Genomic DNA, 19,987 nt, shown 5'->3' with positions numbered 1-19,987 from the left:
TTTGTAAGTGTTCATGTGTCGTATGAATCGATATCGCTGCAGGAAGTTCAAATGAACCGTTAAACTAAATTTAGATTCACATCGTACATGCATGATATACATGCTGGCGAATTCGGCTGTACAGCCTTTTTCGATTTGAGAATTAAATATCTGGCTTATTTAGCATTTTTCGACACATGTTCTTCTTAACTTTTATTTTAGTTTATATTGAAATATATGTATAATCAGTTTTTTACACATTTTATATTTATTACTAAATATTTGACAAGATCGTATATACCCGCTTTAACATTGTCACCCGCCGACCTAGTATTTTATCCAAAACTAGAAAAAATGCGCAGATTGCCGAAAGTGTTGTTCAAAATTTGTTTATAATGTGGGTTGTTTCGTTGTGCCAATTCGACTTGTAAAGCGTCATCGATTTTCATTGGCTATTGCAGCCAATACCACACGCTATTAGCCAATCGGTGAGTATTTAACAAATGATTTTCATATTGCATTTCCGAAATGGCGGACATTACCATCAACGAGACAAATGTAGCATATTTTAAAATCAAATTAATTAGAAACGGAGCAGAAACAATTTCAATTAGAAAAGATAATCTTCCCATTGTTGGCATCATGCCCATATTATGTGATACGAAATTCAAAATAATAATGAGTTGTTGCAGATGATGCAGATGTGTCACCATCGATAACTTTCGGTGTGTTAAAAAGTTTTGGGTAGGTTTAATAAATATGCGTTTTTATTAAAATGCATATCCTGTAAATTTTCTATAGATAAAAATCAACATCCCGAACATGTCCAAGAAGTACTACTTTACGTTTCTTTAAAATGAACATGAGGACTGAACCACAGGTACTTGCATCAATAATCCCATTCCCCACCCACCCATATATATTCTTTATTTAGAAAAAAGTATGCAACACAGCTTCTGAAGAAAATAACCTTGGGTCCCGATGTTCGTATGTCCGTCAAAGTCACAAGAAAGTTTTATTTATTTTTCTTGACATTATTTTTCAAAAATGAGTTATTATTTAGCCGAAATATGATGTTCTATCAACTGTAAATAATGTTTTCATACTGCAAGATTTGTACTGCAAGGAATGCAAATAAATTTATCACACCTCAGGCTCTGTTGATAAATGTGCTCAATCGGCTCTATGTATTTGTTCCAAGGGTTCTAATTATCTTCATATTTATATAGCTCTCTCTTTTTATTATATATATCCAAAACATTGCTGTTTTTCCTTAAAATAATAGACAACACATTCCATAGAAATTTTCATTTGAACTTTAACTGTGAATAAGAGAAGAAGAAAATAATATGTGCAAACGTTTACACCATTTTATTTAGACAATTCTGTGAGTCTTTTACGAAATTTTTAAAATGAAACACTATTTTAAAATATACAATTACACAGTTCAAAAGTTGTGTTCTATATAAAATTAATTTTGCGAGTAAGTTATTTACAGTCAGCAGAGTAATTCTACTAGAACAATTTGAATCCTTGCTACATGATCTATATAATTCTTTATACGGCTTTCACTTGAGAAAATGTTCAATGAAATAAATCTAGGTTTCTAGGTATATTGTGTCTTTTACCTCAATATTTTGTTGGGGCTAATGTGAAGCCAATGGACATGATACCAAACCTACGAAGATTACCGCCATACAATGTCACATACAAAATAATTATCACCTAACCCACGCGTTTTGAGAGAATAATATTGTTTAACTCTGTATTATATAAGTAAACATTAAGCATGTGAAACAAGGACGGGTTATTTTTAACTCCAAATGTATGATTTGATCACACCTAGAAGAAGAAAACACTAACATGTTACACACCAAATATTGAACCCCCTGACCCTTGTGGTGTCTGTGTTGTTAGGGATTATCAAACACATTAATCTATATAAATCAATTGACCCCTGAAGCGCAAACAGTTTTGACCACGGAGGCATGCTTTGAGGAAACTTAGCAAAGAACCACTATATGGTTGGCATGCAACGCAACAAATCAAAGGGCCTTGCGGTTTCAGAGAATGATTATATTATTCATATTTATAAGCAAAACAGTTACCCCTAGGGAGGGCAAATTTTCTGCATGATTTGAACAAACTTCAAAGAGAACCTCATAACGCTGTTACACACCAAAAATTGTAGTCATGCCTCTTGTGTTCACTTTACATATATAAACACTATAACTCTCTCTGAATATAAAATGAAATGCAGCACATGTTTTTATAAGTCTATAACTCACGGTTTCTTAAATGAAATATTCACATTTTATGTACTAGAACTTTTACTACACAAAGTTTGGAATAAGATCAATTCAAGCGAAGTCTGATCAGGATCCAAAGTGTTCGCTTAACATCTTTAGAAGAACTGACTGAATGACAATTATGTTGAACAGTTTGGATCCTGATCAAACTGCTCTTTTGGAGCCAAAATGGTCGCAATCGGCCTAAGGTCCAATTTCCTGTTATTTGGCTCATTTTATCTCATGAATGATACAAATTTTCATGATATAAAGCAAGTCTGTTGTATATTAAATATTATTTTTGAGTGTGCATATTCCACCCATGGATGAAAGTTACAAAGTTGGCTGTTATTTAAAGCTATTAAACAATTTAAAAAGTTTTCAATCTTTTTTATTTTTTTATTTAAGTCAAAAGCATGCTATATTTGTTATAAACATACATATGATTAACACTCAACAAAAGTTTAACGATCACTATAATACACTACACACCTGGCGTGGTTAATGGTCTCTATTGAAGCAATATAGTATAATACATGCGAAAGGTGCTTTTACATATAAATTTATATAAAAATATGTTTACTATTATTATTCAAAGCTTCTACAACAGTGCAATAAGATATATAAAACACTTAAAGGTTAATGCAAGTATACATAAGGTTTAATTGGCTAAATTTTAAATTTTCAAAAAAAAAAATCAGTTTAGACAGTTTTATTTTTATTTTTTTGGTAGACTGCTCACTTTTCATGATTTTATTTTTATTTTTGTTTATCCCCCCCCGACTCAATTTTTTTGAAAAAGTTCCCGTAAACAAATAAAAAAAATGCTGGCCTTACTTTACTGTTGATTAAGTCGTTAGTTAATCAAGCTTTTTGGGTTTTAAATATTTTTGGAGAGGTTTGCTTGTATCGTGAGGAATAACTATTTAGACGGATCTAGCTGGTCAATCGCATGACTTGAAAGCCGTGTTGAATATCTCTGCATACGAAATGTGGCATGGCATCGAAGGCTTGACATTACGCGGCTACTTAGGTCAAGATAACACACGACATTCCAATAGTACAATGTATTATAATTGTATTAGTTTAATTTTGAAAGAAAATATATGTTAATTTTTGCAGATTTCCGTGTTTAAATGTTAATCGTTGCTTAGGTATTTTAGTAAGGTAGACAACAAATCATAGTGAATGTTAAATGAGAATTTGGACTTGAAATTCTATGTCGGAAGTATTACGTTCGTGGGTTGATTTTCACTTAAAAAAGCCGTAGTTATTTATGTGCAATGATCGTAAACGGGTCTATGTTGCAGTGCTTACAGACATTTAATGGGAATGGTCTGTCAATGATATCAAAGGTTTATGGTCGATATCTGTGAAGATAAACAATCACAGTTTTGAGCATTACATGCACACACGTATCTGCAAGTATACCCCGCATTCCTAATGTTGATTTTGTTCATTGTTATAAAGGAATATAAGGCATAATGATACGAGTTCATCAATTTACTAGAGATACATTAATGAGATACCATGTTTATTCAACATGTTGTTTGCAGGAGGTGATGTGTGCCTGGCATGCGTCGATTCTCCTGTGACGAGAGCATGCCACTACACCAGGACATGTGAATCACACGAGGTACACAACTCAACCAAATTTTGAAACTAACGTAGCACCATTTTGAATCATAAAAATTGAATGGGGACATAACGGTAACATAAACATTAGGTTTTTGTCCTCTTTCTAAATTTCAAATTGCTTAGAATGATTTTTTGTTAAGGCAAAAAGCAAGCACTACAATTACAGACCATTATTTTCTATTAGCAGGTATATACGATAAAATGTCAACACATTAGTCAATGTATCATTAATCATTAATCAACAAAAACATGAATATTAACGAGTTTTTTTATAAATAAAATGCATGTATATACTATTGCTGTTCTCTGACGAAAAAGACCAGGTTAAAGTTAGCGTGAAGCTGTATGTGTTGCAAACCGCAAATAAGTATGTATGCGTTGTCTTTACCTCTCATCAAAACCTAGAAGGGAGATCCCATAGATGTACATGTCTTTATATATGAACGTGTTTGCGACTCATTATTTTTCCATTCGTGTTTCATGTTCTGACTGCATAGGCGCATTTTGTTTTAAATTTATTTTGGTGGTAGTGTGAGTTTCGGCTAGCCCGCAAACTGGTTCAAACCTCGAGAACTTTGCATTCACCACTCCATGCGTTGATACCAGTTTTAATCACGTTATGTTAATAGTTTGTGCTCTGTTATAAAAGTAGTGTCTCATAAGAAGAATTTCTCGCCTGATACAATTTATTGAGTCGCTTTTTATATTTTATACGTTATCATATTTATGTTCAATGTGTGTAGTCAGTATTGTGTATACATATCTTCAATGTTTTCATATTTCATAATGCATACGCGGTAAGAATTTGAGCTATGTTTGCTAATGTGGCTGACACATATTTTCAATCATTCTTACACCTGTTGTTTGTTTTACAAATTGCAGTAGATACATCGCTAAATTGTAAAAGATCTCCGATACTTGCGACACTTGGACATTCATATTTGTTATATTCGATTTACACCTCACGTTTATTTGCATTCATGTTTTCGTTATTTTTGTGTGCATAGCCGCATTGCTTTATGAAACATTCTAGAGTTAGTATGAGATTCGGCTAGCCCACAAACCAATTTTTACCCGTGGTTGTTTGCACTGACCGTTTCAAGGCGGTGATCTCAGTTTTAATCATTTTTGTTTGTGTTATGTTATAACAGAAATGAATGAGAAGAATAATAATAGTATCTAGAGTTTTATTTTTTTCTATCTTAGCAAACAATAATTATATGCAAATTTACACACACATCTTATTTCGTTGATAACTGCAAATTACATTTATGTTTATGACACTAAAGAGTTGCTATGCCGATGGATTTGAGAATCAAAATGGTGACACAATTTTCGACATGGGCTGTCGAGATAAACAGGTAAGTCAAAGTGACATTTCAAGAGCTATTGAGTTCAAAATTCCCATCATTCGATTGACCACATGTTAAATAATTCGTGTTGTTTAAACAACGCTAGTGTTTTTCTTATATTCGAATTTGCATTATCGTAAATGATGATCATTTATACAAAAGAAGTATAAGCAAAAGTAAGTGAAATATTTTTGCAAATACCGTCTTTCTTTGCAATCTGGTGTCGGGTTCGTAAACTCGGTGTGGCGTCATGTTACACATACCAATTGAGATTTTTAGCGTTTAACTATTGTATAAATAGCCTAATAGAAAATTCTTACTTCATGCAAGGCAGTGCATGAAAAGGGATTAAAAATATTTAATGTAGTCTATGTTCTGCAATTAGAGAAAATTATGTTATACGCAATTGTTCTAACTAAATAGAATATTAATTATGAAAACTATATATTTATAACTGAGTTAATGATTAGATGATCATCGCACTAAATCATTATTTAATAAATATCACGTGTATTAGCTTTGCGGAACTTCCGGAAAAAGGGGAGTGGAAAACCGATCCAACGGCAACACGCTGATTTGCAGCAAGTGCTGCACCGGAAACATTTGTAACGCTGCGCTCTGTGGACAAACTGGTATGTTGTAATGCACACCCTATTCAATTTGTATTTAACGTCACGCTCCTCAGACAAACTGGTATTCAGGTTTCAGACTCAACGGGGTTTCCCGGGTTTACACACGGGCTGGACAGAATGTAAATTAACCGTTCAGAGCTTTATTTTTGCAAATATCTCAGGTTTTTAAAAACTTTTACACAATCTTAAGTGCATAAAAGACAGTTTTTCATGCAGATTGTGCCGATATTTTAAGGTATAGTAATAAATAATAGAATTCGTCTGAAATCGTTGACCTATTTTCACGAAGCAAATACGTGTACAATGAATGCAGTAGATATCGCATTTTTTAACAAGAACAATTGCTAATTAAATAAAGTAATTCCGATGTATTTCACATTGTCATAAGCAGCATAAAACACTGTATTTTATGCACTAGTTGAAATTCATAAGAAAAATTATTTCACAAAGTTATTTGAAATAAAGCACCACTTGCCGTCGTATAAACATCCAGTAAAGTTAAAAGGGGAATCCCGTAAAAGTCGCGTGATTCTGCACCCTGGTAGTGCATTTAGCCGATTTGTTAAAATTCATGTTCTTAAAATTCGTTCGATGTTTTGCACTGTTAAACATTTACTTCATTCATGACGCGTGATTGAGTTTATACAAATTTGCATGGAACAAACTTTAATCGTTAGTCAAGACTCTAAAATGACATGTACGCTAATTATTTGACTGGTCTGCTTAATATGGACACAAATCTATTTAAAATGTATTTATAAAATACTGAAAGGAATACTTAGACTGCTGCGTGTAGTGAAAAATCGATGTAATCTATAGTGCATAATGTTGAAACTTGTTTGTGTGTTGATCTGCTTAAAAATATTACGGGGACATCATCCCATTAGTCTAGCTGTACTTTAAATATAATGGTTGTTTTGAAGCCGCCCAAAGTGTGTTTGGTTTTATTTACGTGAAGTGTTAATAATTGGCAGCACGTGCAAAGCGGTGATTGGGGAATACGTTGGCAGTTTGAGTAATAAATAAGCCTTTAAATGGCCAATATGAAAAATCTTTAATAGTCTTTGGCAAGAAGCGTCGCAGACCATTCAATAATTAAGATACTGTACATTTGTTATTGGAAGTTATTACATAAATGTTGTTTACACATACGGACCACATTACGTTCTTGCTTAAAAGAACATTATAATACTTCTCTGATGGTGTGTTTCTCGAGATTTCTTTTTATCGATGACGTCACGCAACTTAATAAAAAAAATCGCTATTTTGCAGACAGGACTTTGTTATGCATATAGTCGACGTAAATAGAGCTAACAAAAGCACTTAACTAATGATAATATATAACATAGATGTACTAATAAGATTATTGTATAGAATAATGTTGCATACCTTGACTCCAACTCAGCTTACATTCTCACATTGGACTTAAATACTTGCTCGTTCTAAAGGGTATGCTAGCTGTGCACTCGTTCAAACATATCACAGTATTGTACACAGCGCTGATAAATAACCTTTTTGTATTTTACCCAGGGCTCCCGTCTGTTGGTCCGGTTTGTTTCCATTGTGATCAAGCTAGCACACCAGTACATGTAACACAATAGCGTTATGTGGAAGAGATGACGTATGTCTTATTTACATGTGTTCTTAGATAACATAACAAGTATCGCACATACGGCTTGTAAAAGAACAATGCCTCAATTAATGTGAAATCAAGAACATGCAACCTTGGTTTGTGTGCACTTATTTTTACTGAAATCAAGACTTTCGTCACAAGATAAGTATTTGACATGCAACGAAATGGATTCGAAAAATAATGTAACGGGAGGAATATCACATATAGCTGAAATGCAATTGTTCTAGAATACTTATATTAATATTTTTATTAAATAAAAATAACTGGTAAAAAATGTCCAAGACAGGAATGTGACACATTGAATGACATATTTATACCATTTATATCTTTTACAGGTATGCTACGTAGAACAATACATTGACGATCTTAGTCATGCTATGCTTTACAAGTCAGGATGTTTGCACAAAATTGTAAGTATTCAACACCCTAACCTTATATATGGCAATGTATGTGTTGGTAATGTTCAAACGATATAAACACGAAATAAACTGCGACATTTTTTTCATTCACAATTTTATACGTTTTCTGCATTTAAAGAGCTAAACAATTCATCAATTTGTGAAAAAATAGTTATGTGGAAATAACCGGCACATAAATCATCTTCATTGTGGGAAAGGATATAAATTTATTAGGGTACATGTTATATGCAACTAAACTTAGATTTGCAGATTCTTTTCAAGGTAGAAAGCGTTAAATAGCTTGATTTACACATGGCGTAGTTTTGTTTGAGATGCTCAATAAATCAATGTATTTTTATCTATGCCAATGGACACACACATATAAACATGACTTCAATTTGTTTATGAATTCCAATACATAAAAAATTATTTGGTTATTTGAATCACAAAAACCGGTTAAGGAAATTGTGTAATTATAGCAGTATAACCTAGAGTGTTCACATTCAGTTCAGTAATGTTGTTGATCGAAACCAATTTTGCGATTTATAACGTGTATTTTCTTCTGATGCAGCTGAAATTTCACTTTGATTGAAATTACATTGCAAAAAAACTCATCAAATATTATGTTTTAAGTGAACTCATTTGCGAATTTCTTGAATGTATCGCCGGTGTTTCTTTTGATTGTTCTTGATGATATTGTGAGCCTGGTTTCGTTTCGATGACTTAAGCAATGTGACAAACACGCCCACAGCCTAAGTTTGATTGGAAGGAAACGGTACGACAACACTGTTATGTCAGGTGAGAGTAGCTATCATTAAACAAATACAAATTTAATGAAATAGTAAAAAATGGGCAAAATGACATATGCTTGATAATTCTTCATGTATTAAAGGTGGCGTAAAATTAAGCAAATGCTGATCGAAAAATCGGTTATTGATTTAATAACAGTATGTATAATCGTATTATACACTCTGGATATTATACTCGTTAAGTGAATATGATTTACTATTAAAATAATGTATTTAGTTTGGAGTTATTAAAATGGTTCTACCAAATCAAAACATATTTTTAAAATAACATTTAAGAAGTAAAATTACATATTTGTACTTAAAATTACCCCAGGTAACGACTTGCAGATAAAGTGTTGTGACTCCAACCTTTGTAACAATGGAAACACCAGTACAACTATAGGAAGCCCCGTGACTAGTGGGACAGTGGTGCCAACACATGGCTCACAATCTACAAGTAAAAAGAAATTAAATAATTGAGTTTGAGGTCAGGTTATTGTAGTTTTTATAAAGCTTGATATATAATAATATCATCTATACTAAGTCATAATTATGCAATTTAAAATAAAGTGCATACAATTATACATTTCGCGCAAAATGCAACATATTCAGTTTTACACAGACACACAGATAGATATATATGATATAAAATAGTGGATTAAGAACTTATTTCAAGAGTGTGAATTATTGGGTATTAAAGGTTGGTTTTAAAGGGGCCTTTTCACGTTTTGGTAAATTAAAAAAAAATAAAAAAGTTGTTTCAGATTCGCAAATTGTCGTTTTAGTTATGATATTTGTGAGGAAACATTAATACTGAACATTTACCATGCTCAAAGAAAGCCATTATATGTATCGTTAGACGATTAAAAAAACTGAAAATTATAAAGCGGTGCAACGCGAAACGATTGAATAATTTCGAGAGTTCTGTTGTTGTCGTTGTATTTTGCGAAACTCCGAGGAATGCTTATATGAAGTATAAAATACACCCTTCATTGTATGAGCACGGATGTTCGAGTCGTATAAGTGGTAGACTTTAACACCAGGACTCCAGGGGTCAGTGGTTAGAGCCCTGTCAAGGATTACTTTTTTTTCTTTTTTTTTTAAATTTTATTCTTGATTTTTTTTTACTGGAGCTTTTTAGATTCAATTTTTATATTTATCAATTGATCGCATTTAATGACAAACTTCAATACATGCCAAAATCTGTGAAAAGGCCCCTTTAATATTGTGTTTAATTAAACAACACACATTAGGAGAACACGTTCGAGCAAAATATATAGTTTATTTAAAGAGCCAACATATTTGGTTTAATTTGTTATATGTGGTCAATTAGTAATTCGTGTATTTATGACCATGGTTACTTTCAGATGCAAACCTATGCTCCAGTAATCCATGTATTCATGGCAACTGTTTCTCGGGATCAAATGACTACTTTTGTCAATGTGAACAAGGCTGGCAAGGCAAAACTTGCGATCAACGTAAGTAGGTTTGTTTGAAGCATAAGTGTTAAATATTACCTCTTCTCTTATGAAGAAGATTGAAAACTGTCAATTGTATGTTCTCTCACCTTGTAGATGGTTTAAACATTGCTATAATTATCAGAACAGAACATAATTTTAATACAAATACACTTTACAGTTTCTAGTGTGAAAAGAACAACAACAAAATACATAAATATAGTAAGTGGATTTAGCAGAAATGTTATAAAAAAGTTATGGATGTACTTTACAGAATATTGAACAAAACTCGTTTATATCGCATGTTTAACAGTGTATCTAGCTACTTATTCCACTTATTTATTAACCAATAGATTTCACTTTATTAGCGAAATTAAGTCACAAATGAACACAGCGATGTAATTTGACGGTTACTGTTTGTTTTATATAATTAAGTTGAACGCTATCAAAGTATATTTACCGCAGTTTATTGTATTCTTTTTACGTGCGGTTTTTATGTTTTATGCTCACCGTTATTAAAATTATTGAGCGGCATCGTGTTTAAAGTGACTTTTTATTACAGCATTCGTTTACTTAATGTGTTTCAGGTCCGGGCAAATGTACAACACAACCGTGTGTCCATGGACATTGTTTCGAAAGCAGTATCGACTACGCATGTCAGTGTGAGAATGGATGGGAAGGGAAGAACTGTGATGTTGGTAGGTTAACACAACATGTTCAGAAATAATAAACCCTTTTAAAAAATAACAAATGATTATTAAACTTCACACCCGATAAGTACGAAAATATACACTTTACATGTGTGTTTGCTTTTCAATCAAACACTTAGTAAGTTTGTTTTTATATCGATGTACTAACGCGTGTTTAACGTGTTTTTTTTTAAATATACATGAACATTGTATCCCACTTTGATGCAACCGTATAACAGTACACTGTATCGATTTACTACGTGGCAGAAACATGATGTGTGACATTTTTTTTACCAGTTTTATCATTTCTGAACAGTTCTGCATTTTTTCTCCAATTTAAACTTTGGATGGGTATACGATATAATTTAAATTTATATTGCCTAATGGTGTGGACGAAATTATATGTTATACATCGGTTTCGTTAATTATGTAAAAGGGCTCAAATGATCCCATGTAAAAATATGTTAAGAGTGTGTTTGTGTGCTTTTAAATGGAAGACACTCCTATCATTCACATATTATGTAAACAAAAGCAATCAGCACTTCTACCAATAAAGCACATATTGTACTATGTTAGGCACTGATAATGTAAATGTTGATGCTTGTTGGCCATACCGACTAGATCAGTTCACGTTATTAATGTCACAGGTAAGTAAGCATTTTTATGCTTAAGTTGTTCTTTATGCGATAACCTTAATTTTTGAAAAATAATTATGGTATGACATTTATTTTTGACTTCTTATGCCGCCGCAAAATGACAAACAACATGAAGAAATATTGCATACGTTAAAGCGGGTATATACGATTTTGTATATGTGTTTAGTTGTAATATATTGATAAAATATGTTACAATAACACAAAATAGGCAAGAAGAATTATACATTAACGCCGAATTTCATTAAATGCAGCAAAGACAAATTAGCGCCCCGAGCCGATAGTGACGTACATATTTTCCTACAATAACCGAAGCATTCGTCTTTGTATTATAAACCGTTAAACTACGAGGGGTGTTCCAGAAGTTCGTGGATTTTCGCTATAACTTATCAGCTTGCTGATAAAAGTCAATGAAATTTACATATTATACAAACCAATTATCACGGACTTTATATATACGCTAAAAATGCATGAATTCCATAAATTTAGTTTGAATGTCGTTGATAAACAGAATTTACGGCAAATTTCACGTTACAGCGCCTAAGTTCTCCTTACAGCCCGGATTTGGCCCCTATGGACTTCCGCGTCTTCCCGGAATTTAAATCACAGTTGCGCGGTATTCGCTTTGCAAGTAAACAGGAACTTACAGTTGCAGCAAAGCGAATCGTGTCGTCATTTGACGCTGACTGGTATAGAGACACTTTTGACAAGTGGATTTCCCGACACATAAAGTGCATTCGCGTTGGAGGTGATTATGTGGAAAAGATTTGACAGTTGTTAACTTCATAACGTCATTGACGTTGAACAGAAACGTTTCACGTGCGTCGGTGTGCGCATTGTGCACATGTTTAAATCTCTGATATGTTTTTATTGTTTTATGTATTTCCATGATATTTGGAGAGTATATTTGGAAAGGACGAAATATTCTTAACATGCTATTTGTTTGTCCATTTATGTTACCAAATGTAAGTTATAGCGAAAATCCACGAACTTCTGGAACACCCCTCGTAAGTTTAAATGCACATCGTACATGTATGGTATACATGCTGGCGAATTCGGCTGTACAGCCGTTTTCAATTTCCGAATTAAATATTTGGCTTATTTCGCATTTTTCGACACATGTTCTCCTTAACTTTTATTTTAATTTATATTGAAAAAATATATAATAAGTTTTTTACACAGTTAATATAAATTCATAAATATTTGACAAAATCGTATATACCCGCTTTAAGGGAAATAATATTGATATTATACGAAGCTTATATTCTGTTTTGTGGTAACTCAATGTCCTAATCAGAAAACGTATCTGCTTGTTTTGTTTTGTTTTGATTGTATACTGATATTTAAATTGATGTTTACCACCACAAAATATTGAATAAAGGCATGGGATAATCTAACAAATAATATAAATATACGGATTGAAATTCGTTGTGGTTGATCACAAAGTAAAAAAAGCGCAAGAATCAGCTTCCGTGCCTTTTAAACAAATACATTCATAATCGATTAAACGCAACACAAATTAAATAATCATACACGTATAATATAATTTTGTTGTTGCAAAGTTATTGTTGTGCTTGTGTTTGTTTTTACAATATGATCTTGTTGTTCCCTTTTTGCATAGTGCGTCTTGTTTTGAGCGTAAACAGTCCCAACCTAAGCCGCTAGAATTATTTGAATGAGACTAAAAAATGAATTATCCTTGGATGGTCGTAAATCAAGATTTTTCAAAGCCTCTCACTACGCTTCATGAGTAGGGTGACATACTTAAAAATACTTCTCTATAAGTCAAAGTGTCAGGGGTTTAATATGTGGCGTTCAACATAATTGTCCTCTTCAAAGTTTGTTCCAATAATGCCTCTACTGGGATAACTGACAACTCTCCGAGGGGTCACACATTTGTGTGAGACGTATTTAGTGAATGAATTTTAAAAGCATCTCGTCTGAAACCGCAAGGGTTAATGGTTTGGTATTTCGTGAATGAATTGTATATGGCACCGTACTCTACTTAGTGTGTTGACATAATGTAATGCCAGACCAAAGGTTCAACAGCCAAGGTGTTCTATGATTAATATAGACTTATATAGTCAATACAATTAAAAGTAGTTTTTTTCTGAAACCGCAAGTGTCACGGTTTTAATATGTGTTGTTTAACATCTAATCGCGATGTTTCACTAAGTTTGTTTCGAACATACCCCCTCCCCGATTCAAATGTTTAATTGACTAAGATTGTAATTACATGAAATTAATATTAAACGAAAGTAAGGGATTAATGTTGGTGTGTTAAAATCATATCGTTGTTCTCAACTTAGTATTGAATACAATATTTGAAGTGTGTCCTTAGGGTTCTTTGCAAACATTGTACAAATAATGACGCTAGGTTCGAAACTGTTCGCGCCAAAAAACACAAGTACGCAATCAATTTCTATGTGGGCCCTCGTTTATGACTAGTTTTATTGTTGTTGTGTTTAGTGTGTATGTCGATGTTTAGCTGTTGGATGTCTAGATGTATCTCTTATTTTGTTTGGATCAGCTTTACCCCCAAACGATTGTTCAGATCTACTGAATCGAAATTCTGTTGTCCAAAGCGGCGTGTACTATATCACCACCCCTGTCTCTCACACGAAGATACAGGTGTTTTGCGACATGGACACTGACGGGGGAGGTTGGACGGTATAAGTTCAATTATATAAAAAAAAATTCTCTCCCTTTTCTCTGACGCCAAGAGTATAGCGTATTTTGATTATAAATATTTAAATACGATATCAGCATACCGCTCATTCACACAAATACTTAGGCGTAGAGGTGGATGGAGGAGGATGGGCGGTAGAATCAGATTTATAGATTGAATATAACCACTCCACTCACTCACACCTTGTTACAATTGTACTGTGAAACGGAAACTGATGTATTTGGCTAGACGGTAGTTAAAGTGTATTGTAACGAAATGTAACAATTAAGGGATTTTTTCATTAAAAAAACAAATTTTGCTATTTCAGGTATTTCAGAAACGTTTCAACGGAAGGGAATCCTTTCATCGAAATTTCATAGATTATGAAAACGGCTTTGGAGACGTTAATGCTGAACATTGGTTAGGTAATATTTCCACTTTTTTATTTAAATTATTTCGACAATATCGCTTTCTATATGATACTCTTATACAGATATTACAAATTACAATCATGGCAATGCTATTTACGAACAAATTAAGGACATTCCTGCAACAGCAACACACAATTGGGCTACCAAGATGCCCATGTCCGTTTCGTTAAGGATTTATATGAATAAGGCAAATAAGAATTCACCTTCAGTTATTCATTTACTAGGTATTGAAGGTTTATCAAAACATACTTAATATTATATATGCGATATGTCATGTTTTCTTTAATCATTTAACGTTGATGCAAATAGTAACTAGTAATACATAGTTACTGGTCATCAGCCAATATTTACAAGTTGTAGTATTATTAATTGTATAAACAACATATGTGCATTTAATGTTCATAACGTTTCGCTGTGTGCGTGTGGAAATGTAAAGAATCTTTCCTCTCTGTTCTTTTGTTCAGGCAGAGTTTTATAAACAATATTTTCTGATCCGTTTATTGAACTAAAATGAACTGAAGAGAAATTATACGGATAGATAATTGTAAGGCGGTATGGAGTTCTTGATACAAAACATAACTGTCCCTCGACTATGAAGGCAAACTAATGAGATTTTCGAGTGTATTTAGTGTCCGAATTAATAAAGCAAGAACGGGTTATCATAAAGTCTATTATTATAACAAACAACTTATTTCCACATGTTGTGACAAAGTGCTTGAGTCATAATGATTTGTTGCTTTTCTTTTTCATTGATATACGACTTCGTATATTGGTATTTTAAATATTACTAAAAAAAGTACTCACATATATATTCATCACTATTTATTTGTAAACCGATTGTTTTGTTATTGTTAAGTTTAGGTTGCAAATTTATTATAATTATTTGTTTATGTCATCGGCTTAAATATAATCTCAGACAGGTTTGACATCATTGCAAAACATGAGACAAAATTGTTCTAGATCACCACAACATACACAGAATTGGAATGTGCTTTCTTTGCAAGACAAGATCAAGCAAAGCATGTACCGACATATTGAATAATTCGTTTTAAATAAAGCAATTAATGTTATGTTTAAAAGTCTTACCCGAAATAATGTGTAATCTTTATTCGAAGAAAGATGTTTTATTTTAAAGGAACTATGAGAAGAATAAACTATATTCCTTAAACATTTTTTTTTATTTTACATAAATTCACTTAAGTAAAAAATATTAATTCCGCTAAACAACTATTATATACATGTCTATATTTATATATTAAAATGTTTCTCAAGAACCCTTCACCTTACATAGTACATTATACGCATTCATGTTTTGTTTATTTAGTAAAAACTATCATATATCATTTATATATGAATTTCGTACTTATAGTTTAGTTTTTGCCCAAACAAAAAGGACAATAAATTCAGAACTATCACAGAATTAGTTATATATCTTGTATTCGACACTCTTTCTAAACATTATTTAATTATTACATAAATTTTATATTTAGTTATTATCTGCACTTTGAACTCACACTATGGAATGAGACCTACACAAGAAATACCAAGGGCAATTACTCTAGTCAAATTCTTATATTTTTTGCACCTTACACATACACAATTATCTATTATTTGTTAACACTGTTACCTCTGAAGAGATATATAGTTTTACTCGAGACTTGTGCTATTATTATTTAATAAAATATTGACACAAACATAAATTGTATCGACTCGGATTCGCTTAAAGCATCACACGGAACATTTGTGTGAAGTTTTCTTTTGTTATCATACCTCTTCGTTCATATCGGCTTGAGGCAGCTTATACAATGTGTTGTATTACGTTAGTATGCCTTTATATCTTTCATATACCTTTCATTCAGGGCCATTCCTTTAAAACCGATAAAAGAGATTAAATTTCACAATTACTTTATATTTTAAATGCAATGGCATATATATACATATATCGCTCATATAGATCTATTCTTGCCCGACTTGCTTTGATTATATAGCGCACTTTTTGCCGTTACATTGATCAATATTTACACATACACAGGCATGGCCGTTTTGCACAAATAATTGACATTTTGAATGTGTCCCACGCCAAACTCAGCATATCTTGCTGCTTCAGTGATAAACTTGAAATATTAACATGTAATCGCTCGCACCTATACAATTCGTTTTAAGCAGAGTAATGGTCCTCTATAAAGCAACATAGTGTTGCGTTAGTGTCGCGCATAACTCATAAATGCGTTGCTGCATTGCTGCATGGATAGACGAAATTTAGATACATATCAACAAGCATGTGAAATTGGGTATCCGCATTTAATTCAGAGTCATTGTTCTGTCAAATAAATGGAGGTATGACTCGTTTGTAACACAATACGACATTTCGTTCATTTGTGTCGCGTGTAACTCAAAACGTACTGCAGGTGGATAAATGTACTTATCAAATAAATTTATCAGCGCCTGTATATCGTGTTTCATTTCATTCTACATAAGATGAGTGCAGAGTGAACAAGGAACGTTGGAACTTATGGATTTTATGGAGAAATGTCGAATCTGTTAAATGTCTTAAACCTTATTAAAATAAAATTGTTTCACAATATTCTTCTACATTTGCAGCGAACAACATTCTTTTAAATTATAAATATCTTATTGTTTTACATGAATGTAACAAACTGCTTTACAATACGGGATCGAATGGAAGATTGGAGTGTCGTCAGTAATATGACTCACTCACTATATATATGTATTTTGTGTTCATTTGTATTGTACTAATTAAATACTTATTTAACATCAATGTATCTCCTCTTGGTATTGTATGAGCAAGTGTCACAATAATTATCTTTAAGATTACGGACATCAAGATGCTTTACTAAGGTGTGATACTAGAACTGTTTTTGCGTAAATGTTTGGCGTTTATTTTTAATTATCCCCACGCTCCAAATTTGAGCGGGGGATTATGTGGTTATCTCCGCCGTCTGTCCGTTCGTCCGTCCTGGCCACTATCTCCGCCTACACAATTAGCACAAGAACCTTGAAACTAAAACACATGGTAGCTTTTGAGCATATGTGCGACGGTGCACTATTTGGAATTGTGATCTGACCCAAGGGGCAAAAGTTATGGGGCCGGGTCAGAGATTTTCATTCATTTTTTAAGGTTATTTTATATTTACTTCTTCATTTCTACACCGATTCTATCTCGACCATCCATGTCCACATTACCCACCCCAGGGCCCCGGCCACATAGGCCACACCCACCCAAAATTGCCTTTTACTATAACTTCTTCATTTCTACACCGATTCACTTCTTATTGTTACACAATTTTTCTTATGACAAAACGGTCAATCTCAATTATGCACGGCCCCAGAACCAACCCTGGGGCGCTCCGCCCACATAGACCACGCCTACCCAGAATTTTGTTTTAAAATAACTTCTTCATTTATTCACCAATTGTCTTCAAATTACTACTGAAAATCTCTTATGACAACGCGGTATATCCCAACCAACCATGTCCACATGACCAAACCCAGGGCCCCACCAACATAGTCCTTGTCCACCCAAAATTGCCTTTTAATATAACATCTATGCGGCGTGGGGATACGCGTCGGCCTGTGCCGCGCCATCTCTAGTTTAATTATATTTCTATGCGTTTTTTGTATTTTACATTACATTATTATAACATTATGACTATTGCATGAAACCTTTTATAAACTGTGAGAGCGCAGAAAAAGTTAATATGTATATATCTAGACCTGTATTCCTTTACTTGCTAATGACATATATTACAGTAGTAGCGAATATAGTCGTGTCGAAATGTGCAGACCCGAGGTGGTCACTATTTGCTTAAATAAAACGATCTTTTGATCTCTATTGAAGGTCTAAAATACATCCAGGAGATTACTTCAGCTGGTTCACACAGACTCCGTTTAGATGTGACGCATTTCAATAGAAGCAAGGGTTACGATGTATACGACAACTTCAGTCTTCAGCCTGGACCTGCCTATACGATGAATCTCGGAGCACGTTTAGAGCTCAGTGGCCGTAAGTAATATACAACAAACTTCTACAATACGTGAACGTTAAGTATATATAATAAAACATTAAATTATAAAGATAAATTTTACAGTCTTAAGTTATCAGTACAAATCTAATGTTATTAATGCGATTGTTTTAAACCGTCCTTATTAAATATCAAAACGTGTTGTAACTATTATTATATTTTAGTTCAACTACGCTATGCAATAAACGTAGAGAATGGGTGCCGTGGTTGTGCATTCAGTACATATGATCACGACGTTGATGAAGATCATAATCAGTCCTGTGCGTATTATTTTCAAGGCGGATGGTGGTATAATAGCTGCTACACAGTGAACCTTAACGGATTGTACCTCCCGGGATCACTAAATGATACCGCAATGTGTTTTTCCCATGACATCGGACTTACCGCCAGCACCATGATGTTCAAGAAAAAATAAAAGAGTTTTACAAGAATGACAGAAAAGCATGTGCATGTTATTGACATGTTGAAAAAAGTCTGTTATCAAATATATTTCCTTTAAACAAAAATACAAGGTATTAGTTTGTATTCAAATTATTATAATTCGTCAAAATACTGTAAACCAGATACAATACTACAAACTCAACGCGAATGTTAAAGTAAAATGGAAATAGCTGTAAAAGGTATGAACATAAGAGTTGTTGCTTGAACAGTCATCTTCAAATTAATTACAGCCACCGTTTACACAGAAAAAGAATTAAAGTACGATCACAGTTAATTGCAGGGCAGTTGTAAACAGCGTACAATTCCTGAGAATTAGGACAATCAACGAGGACACCGATACCGGAAGTACTGTTTTTAAATAGTCCACGAGATTTGAGCTGTGATATTGTTTCGCGCATGAATTGTGCACATATCGAAACATTCATACGGCGACTCTCTTCAAACAACGAAACGAACAAATGCACAAATATATATAAAAAAACATAGCAAACATCCTAAGAACATATCAAGAAAAAAGAACTTCTCGTCGCACAAAAACGAGCATACATGATTAGTTGTACAATGATTATCGGCCAAATATATACATTTTACCTATCATTATTGTTCTAAAAGCTATTTTTCAACACTTATTACATAGTTCCCATGTCAAATACGTTTCCCGCCATTGTAACAACACATTTTCGTTACATACACGCACACTCTTTTTAAAATTCAAAAAGCGTTTAAGAAGAATGGCATTTATCGTTGTGCGTATCGAAATGTCCGAAAATTTTGTGTAAACATATTGAATTAACAACACATAATTGCATTTATATGTCTCACCTGGCGAAGTGTTTCCAATCTATTACTACATGACTGAACAAAAATAAATAATATTGTTTCAAATCAATGACAATG

The 19,987-nt window shown here is 33.0% G+C and overlaps 1 protein-coding gene across 8 annotated transcripts in view; it reads left to right on the top strand.

Moving 5' to 3' along the window:
- The window catches only part of LOC127868263 (microfibril-associated glycoprotein 4-like), a 36,814-nt gene extending 17,129 nt beyond the window's left edge, over positions 1-19,685 (top strand). For 3 of the 8 annotated variants that reach the window (XM_052409888.1, XM_052409886.1, XM_052409887.1), the window contains 4 exons: positions 3,824-3,903; positions 14,504-14,600; positions 18,466-18,630; positions 18,814-19,685. In XM_052409888.1, the coding sequence (XP_052265848.1) occupies positions 3,824-3,903; positions 14,504-14,600; positions 18,466-18,630; positions 18,814-19,064 (593 nt within the window). In that variant the 3' untranslated portion in view covers positions 19,065-19,685. Of the gene's footprint in view, positions 1-3,823; positions 3,904-5,194; positions 5,267-5,774; positions 5,890-7,419; positions 7,933-8,648; positions 8,719-9,042; positions 9,166-10,075; positions 10,187-10,752; positions 10,864-14,037; positions 14,178-14,503; positions 14,601-18,465; positions 18,631-18,813 lie in introns of those variants that run through there. The other 5 variants (XM_052409891.1, XM_052409889.1, XR_008044047.1 and 2 more) reach the window with 5 other exon arrangements.
- The last annotated feature ends 302 nt before the right edge of the window (positions 19,686-19,987 follow it).

This window comes from Dreissena polymorpha, chromosome 2 (assembly GCF_020536995.1).
Source record: "Dreissena polymorpha isolate Duluth1 chromosome 2, UMN_Dpol_1.0, whole genome shotgun sequence".
NCBI classification, from domain to species: Eukaryota; Metazoa; Mollusca; class Bivalvia; order Myida; family Dreissenidae; genus Dreissena; species Dreissena polymorpha.
This window is presented reverse-complemented; position numbering and strand designations above follow the sequence as displayed.